At 46.6% G+C, this 7,427-nt stretch overlaps 1 protein-coding gene across 1 annotated transcript in view; it reads left to right on the plus strand.

Annotated features, from left to right (window-relative positions):
* The first annotated feature begins 610 nt into the window (after window positions 1–610).
* LOC122554030 (papilin-like) overlaps window positions 611–7,427 on the plus strand; it is a 76,808-nt gene continuing 69,991 nt past the window's right edge. The window contains exon 1 of the mRNA XM_043698516.1: window positions 611–792. Within this exon, the coding sequence (XP_043554451.1) occupies window positions 730–792 (63 nt within the window). The 5' untranslated portion in view covers window positions 611–729. The remainder of the gene's footprint in view (window positions 793–7,427) is intronic.

A 7,427-nucleotide genomic window follows, 5' to 3' on the forward strand; every position in this document is an offset into this window, starting at 1 on the left:
GCCCCAGTCCAAAAGCCTCATTCCTGATGAAGGGCTTATTTCCAAAACATTGATTCTCCTGCTCCTCGAAAGCTATGCTTTTCCAGCTCCACATTCTCAACTCTGATTCCCAGCCTTTTAAATGTTATTAATGTACCCACCTCAATCATTTCTGCTGGCATTGTGTACCACCCTCTGTGTAAAAAGGTTGCCCCTCAGATTCCCCTCTAACCTTAAACTGATGCCCTCTAGCCCTCGATTCCCCAACCATGGGGAAAAGCCTGAATGCATCACCCTATCCATTCCTCTTGTGATCGTATACACTTCTATAAGATCACCCCTAAGTCCCCTATGCTGTAAAATGTCCTTGCTTGTCCAGACTCTCCAAGAGAGGGGTTGGATGGGAGACAGCTCCCCGTCTTCCCACCCTTCCTCTCTTTCCCCCGTCCATCCCCTCTATTCTGCCTCCCTCCCTCTTTTCCCTCCCACCCTCCTCCCTCCGCTCCCTCCTGCGGACTGAATCCACTTCCGGTCGGTGGCGGCTGGTGACGGGCCGCTTCACCCAGACTCTGGGTGCTGCCTCCGCGGAACGCGTCACCGATCCGAGCCGGCGCTGCGTCCGCGCACAAAGCCAGTGCAGGGAGCAGTCCCACACAGTGGTGTCTGAGTGAGTGTGAGCACAGTGAGAGTCAGAAACCTGTCAGGGTCGTGCTCATGCCCCAGCAAGCAGTGCTTACCTAGCTCTGAGAGATGATGAAACTTTGCCTGTCTCTGGTTACTGTGCAGGCATTGGGATTAATCTCTATCTCCTATGTAAGTACACCACTAACCCCTTCGATGTGTGTTTAAACTCCTGTTGTGTATACTGTCTGTCATGGCTATTGCTTGGGAGGTTCCGGGGCTGGACAAAGTTAAAAGTCACACAGCACCAGATTATAGTCCAACAGGTTTATTTGGAAGTGCTTCCAAATAAAGCTGTTGGACTGTAACCTGGTGCTGTGTGAGTTTTAACTATGACCATTGCTGTCCTGCAAGTGAGTTGGGAGTCTGCACTGAGATGAGATTTGTGTTGTTGTTGCTACAAACTGCAATAAGGGGATTTGGCGAATGATAACAACAGTCAGTGTGGAGAGTGCCAGACTGAAGTGAATGATTGCGGTGTGGTTCACAGGCTAACAGTGCCTTCAGGAGTGCTGCCAGTTATCCCGCACAAGCCCAGTTTGTCTCTCTGACCTTTCAGAATGGACTCACTGTGGCCGAGACACCTGCTGCCCTTGGGACTGCGGGGGCACGGGCTGGAAAGGGTAGAAAATTTCTGGCCTCAGCTCAATGTCCACACAAACGCAGGCTTTCCCGTTGTGTGTTCAGGCTTTTTGGTTTTGGAGTTCACACCCTAGTCACTGTGTACCTCTGTAAGAGGTCCAATGTGGAGCTGACACTGAGCTGAGGAACAGTGATACAGAGGGACTGCTGTTTGCAGACCAGAGATACAGTGTAGTGATATCTCCCTTTTTTATTGATAAATGGTAACCTGCAGCAGAGGAGAGAGGAGCAGAGACTCACACTATGCTGGTGGCAAAATTCCCAGAAATATGATCAACAGAGAGAGAGAGAGAGAGAGAGTAAGATCCGAGAGAGGGAAGACAGAGGGAGAGAGAGTAAGATCCGAGAGAGGGAAGACAGAGGGAGAGAGGATGATTGAGTGATGCAATTGAGTGACAGCGAGCACGAATGAATGAGCAAGTGAGTAGGTTTGAGTGAGTGTGATTGAAAGGGCAGAGGCAGGAAGAGAGAGAGAGAGAACGGAGAGGGGACAGAGAGTTAAGTTGTGACAGTGAATAGAGCACTATTAAAGACAAAAGCAGTAGCACAGAAAAGTAACTTGTGCGAATAAAGCAGAACTGGTGGAAATATTGGACCTAGATTTCCAAAAAGACATTCATACAATGCCTTAGCAAAGATTATTGCAGTAAATAAAACTCGAGGTGTAGTGGGTGACATACTGGTATTGGTGGCTGGCTAGCAGGAAGCAGAGAGAAGTGAGTGTTTTTCAGGCTAGCAAGATGTCAAGGGTGGTGTGGTACTGGGCTCGGTGCTGGAGCCAATTTATGTCAATGATCTGGAGGAACGGACTGAAGGTATGGGAGCTAAATTTGCTGGTGACACAAAGATAGGTAGGAAAGTAGTAAAGAGGGCACAAAACAATGTGGATCGACTCAGGGAGTGGACAAATATCTGTCAAATGGAGCACAATGTAGAAATGTCCATTTTGGCAACGAGAGTAAAAAAAAATCTCAATGGTGAGAGGTTACAGATCTCCACGATACAGAGAAATGCGTGTGTCCTAGTTAGTTATACAGCTACAGCAAATAATCAGGAAAATTCATAGAATATTATGTTTCATCGTGAGGGGATTTGAATTTGAGTAGGGAGGTTGTGTAGAGCATTAGTGAGACCATGTCTGGAACGCTGTGTGCAGTGCAGTAATGGCACCTACAGAAGGATGTTAATGCATTGGAAGCAGGTCAGAGAAGGTTTACTGGACTAATACATGGAATGGGTTAATTGCCTTATGAGGTGAGGGGAGGCCTGTATCCGGACTCTGGAGTTTAGAAGAGTCAGAGATAATTGAAACATCTAAGATCCTGAGGGAACTTGACCAGAAAGCATGTTTCCTCTTGTCGCAGAATGTAGAATTAGGGGCCATAGTTTAAAAATAAGGGGTCACCCATTTAAAACAGAAATTAGGAAAGGTACGTTTTCTCTCTCAGAGGGTTAAGAGCCTTTGGATTTCCCTCCTCAAAAGGCATTTGATTTAGAATCCAAATATTTTTAACGTGGATGGACTCTTGATTAACCAAGCGGCTGAAAGAATATTGGGGACATTCAGGGATGAAGAGCTGAGGTTAAAATCAAATCAGCCGTGACGAGTGGAGCAGGCTTGAAGGACCGAGTGGTCTGTTCCTGTTCATTGTTTGTACATTCGTGTGAGACTGACAGGTTGCTGAAGGGCATGGATAGAAGGCAGATGGGGTTCAATGAAGGGAAGCGTGTGGTGATACACTTTGGATGGAAGAACATTGAAAGCCAATATAAAATAGGGGGTGCAATTCTAAAGTGGGTGCAGAAGCAGGTGCCTCAAGGTGGCAGGACAGGTGAAGAGAGCAATTAATAAAGCAGACAGTTTTGTTCGCTTTATTCATAGGGGCAAAGAGTACAAGAGAAAGGAGGTGATGCTGAACTTGGACAAGATGCTAATTAGGCCTCAGCTGGAGCGTTGTGAGCACTACATTATAGGACAGATGTGGACAACTGTGACAATACAGAAGGAATTTACAAGAATGGTTCCAGGAATGAGGAAGTTCAGCGATGAGGATAGATTGAAGGAGTTGTGACTGATCTCCTCGTCCTTCGAGAGAGAGATCTGACAGAGTTTTGCAAAATCATGAACAGACTGGATAGAGTAAACGGGGAGAAGCAGTTCCAGTTTGTAAAAGGAATAAGAATTAGAGGGAATAGATATCAAGTGTTTTTTTTTAGATTAGATTACTTACAGTGTGGAAACAGGCCCTTCGGCCCAACAAGTCCACACCGACCCGCCGAAGCGCACCCACCCAGACCCATTCCCCTACACCTAGCACTACGGGCAATTTAGCGTGGCCAATTCACCTAACCTGCACATTTTTGGACTGTGGGAGGAAACCGGAGTACCTGCAGGAAACCCAAGTGTTGTGCAAAAGAATCAAGGGTGAAGTGAGAAAAATGTTTTCACCCAGTGAGTAGCTGTGGAACAAATTGCACTGCCTGGAAATCTGGTGAAAGCAGATTCAGTGAAGTATTCAGGAGGATACTGGATGGTTATTTGGATAGAAATAGTTTGCTGGATTATGGGGAAAAGACAGGAGATTGACACCAGGTAGTATGCTCATTTAACAAGCCAGTACAGGCATGATGGGCTGAATGGCCTTCTGCGTCATCACAATTCTGTGATTCTGAGAGGGGAGGACCATAATGGGAAGGCGAGCACTGACACGCACTAACTGAAACCTGCTTGTTCACTCGCTCACTTTCCCACTCACTCACTCGTGCTCACTCAAACCTACTCGCTCACACTCTTGCTCACCCACTCATGCTCAATCACACTCACTCAAACCTACTCCCTTGCTCACACACTGAGCACTGAGCTGGTGGTGAGCTGCCTTCGTGAACCACTGCAGCCCGTGGACTGTATAGACCCACATTGCCCTTAGGAGGGAATCCCAGGATTTTGACCTGGAGACACAGAAGGGATGGTGATATATTTCCAAGTCAGCATGGTTAGAAGCTTGGAGGAGACCTTACAGGAGGTGGTGTTTCCATGTACCTAATGCCTATGTTCTTCTAGATAGAAGGTGCTGATCGAAGAACCTTGGTGAATATCTGAAGTGCAACTTGTACTGCACCTACCGAGTGTCAGTGGTGGAGAGAGTGGATGTTGAAGCTAGTGGATAGAGCACTGATTGAGTAGGACTGCTTTGTTCTGGACGTACAACACGAAACCAACTTATTCTTTTTATCTTACTGTTTGTGTGATCCTGCTGTGCAAATAATTGTCAAATTTCCTACAGTGACAAATCCACTTCAAGGTAATCCAATGGCTATCAAGTGCATGGACTTGGTGTTGCCAATGGAATGGTTCCGGAGTGGAGAATTTGACCTCCATCTCCTGATGCTGCCTGCCTTGCTGTGTTCTTCCAGCCTCCTGCTTGTCTGTCTTGGATTCCAGTATCTGCAGTTTCTTTCCTCTCTCTGAATGTAGAGGAACACAGTAGGGTGGGGATGTATGGAAGAGCAGTTTCACCCAGTGGGTGGTAACAATGTAGAGGAGGGTGCCCATGAGGGGGCCTGGAGGTTGTGACGTTTGGTGGTTTCACAAGGAAATTGGATGACAACTCGTGGGAAATAAGTTTCTAAAGCCTACGGGGTGAGAACTCAGAAAAGGGACTGAGCGGCTTGCTCTGGGGTAACTCAGTGGGCTGAATGGCCTCCTATATCGTTACAACTCTTGGACCCTGTCTGAAAGGTGGCTCAGGAACGTAAGTCTGTTTTAAGCTGGTCGTGAAGGTGTGAAAGTACACTGCCGATAACTTGAGTAACCAGCTAACAAGTGAGCATCTGAGCAAATTTAAGTCTTTTACAAGTTTACCAATTAGCACCCAGCAAGTATAACCACTTTCCTTTTCTCTTTTACATTGTTTACAGCTGAGAATTCTGTGTGAATTAGATGCATTAAAACTTTTGATAAATTGTGATGTAAAATCACCTTTCCATATCCTAGAAGACTTATCTTACGTGTATTATTGTGTCATCTGCAAAGTCAGGAGGAGCCAAATGCTGAATGATTTTTAACCTTTAGTTAAAATGTGCATTCTGAGCAATAGCTTGTAGTTTTAAGCAATCTCCAGTTTCCACTCTGAGTAGTGCAAATGCTTGATTAGTTTTGGCATCACGTTGTCCCTTGTCCCTTTAACGTATAATTTTACACACTACCTTGCTCAGTGCACCATAGTTCCCTCATGTCCAGGATTGTGATGTTAGGGACTGGGACTTCTCGTTGAGCTGCATGGACAGAGAGAAATGCTTCAGCTCATTTCTGGTCTCAGAGCTGCTCTTACAGACTTGTTTGTTCTCGAGCTGAGTTTTGGGCGGGTCTGCTGAGATATTTGTAATAGTTGCCTTGGTTCCAAGTGTGCTCTGTTAACATTGCATTGCCCAGTGAAGGCATTGACTACCCAGGGGTTTTCGACAACTGCATTGATGCAGTGCCTTAACATTTGTCCTAATTCCTAAAGAGGTGACCAAGGTGAGGATAGGGCAATTGATGTGGTTTGCATAGATTTCAGCAAAGCCTTTGGCAAGGGGCCACATGGGAAAACTGATAAAGAAGGTAAAAGCTCATGGGATCCAGGGTTAATTGGCAAGTTGGATCCAAATTGGCTTGATAGGATGGTGTGACTGGAAGCCAATGTCCAGTGGTATACCACTGGATCTGGTGCTGGGTCCCTTATTATTCGTGATATCTATAAACAACGTGGGTGAGAAAGTGGGTGAGGGATGATTAACAAGTTTGTGGATGACACGACGATTGGCCAGGTGGTTGACAGTGAGGAGGAAGGTTATAGCAGGATTAAAAATGGGATGGTCAGATTGGGTAGATAGAATTTAACCCTGATAACTGTGATGGGATGCACTTTGGAAGAAGTACCAAAACAAAGGATTACTCAAAGAATGGCAGGACACTAGGAAGCTCATAGAGGATCTTCGGGTATTTGACCACAGGTGCCTAAAGATGACAGGGCAAAGTAATAGGGTAGTTGGGAAGACATTCGGGACTCTCATCCTTATTGCTCGGGACATAGATTATAAGAGCAGGGAGGTTATGTTGGAGTTGTTTCGGATTTTGGTGAGGCCACAGCTGGAGTAATATGTGCAGCTCTGATCTCCGCAGTATGAGGAGGATGTGATTGCACTGGAGGGAGGTGCAGAGGACATTCACCAGGCTGTTGTCTGGGATGGAGCATTTCCGGGATGAAGAGAGACTGGTTTGTTTTCTCTGGAGCAGAGGAGATGTGTGGGGGTAAGCAGGAGGTACCTGAGAGAGGTGTCTAAGATTATGAGGGGCATGAACAGGGTGGATAGAGAGCAGCTGTACCCTTTAGTCAAAGGGTCAATAGCAAGGGGACATCATTTTGAAGTTGAGGTTTTGAGCGATTTGAAGAAAATAATTATTTTCACCCAGAGGTTGGTGGGGATCCACTTCGGACTGTAGTTGAGGCAGGAAACCTCATGACCTGTAAAAAGTATTTTGATGAGCATTTGGGTGAGTATCTGGGTGGGTTGAAGTGCCTCTCCTGTGTTATGTGATTCTATGACCAGTACTGGGAGAACTCTGTCCAAGGGGTCAGAACGAGGGAGGGAGGGGGGTGAAATCTCTGTCCCGGGGCCAGAACTGGGGTTTTGGGGGGGGGTAAGTCTCTGTCCAGGGGACAAAGCTGGGAGGAGGGGGGGAGCACTGACATGTAGAGAAGTGATCAGGAACTGGGTGATGATGTCAGATGTTTTTCCCTGAGGGGTATTAGAGTCATAGAGATGTACAGCATGGAAACAGACCCTTCAGTCCAACCCGTCCATGCTGACCAGATATCTCAACCCAAATTAGTCCCACCTGCCAGCACCCGGCCCATATCCCTCCAAACCCTTCCTATTCATATACCCATCCAAATGCCTCTTAAATGTTGCAATTGTACCAGCCTCCACCACATCCTCTGACAGCTCATTCCATACAGGTACCACCCTCTGCATGAAAAAGTTCCCCCTTAGGTCTCTTTTATATCTTTCCCCTCTCACCCTAAACCTATGCCCTCTAGTTCTGGACTACCCTACCCCAGGGAAAAGACTTTGTCTATTTA

The sequence above is a fragment of the Chiloscyllium plagiosum genome, chromosome 10 (genome assembly GCF_004010195.1).
Source record: "Chiloscyllium plagiosum isolate BGI_BamShark_2017 chromosome 10, ASM401019v2, whole genome shotgun sequence".
NCBI lineage: Eukaryota > Metazoa > Chordata > Chondrichthyes > Orectolobiformes > Hemiscylliidae > Chiloscyllium > Chiloscyllium plagiosum.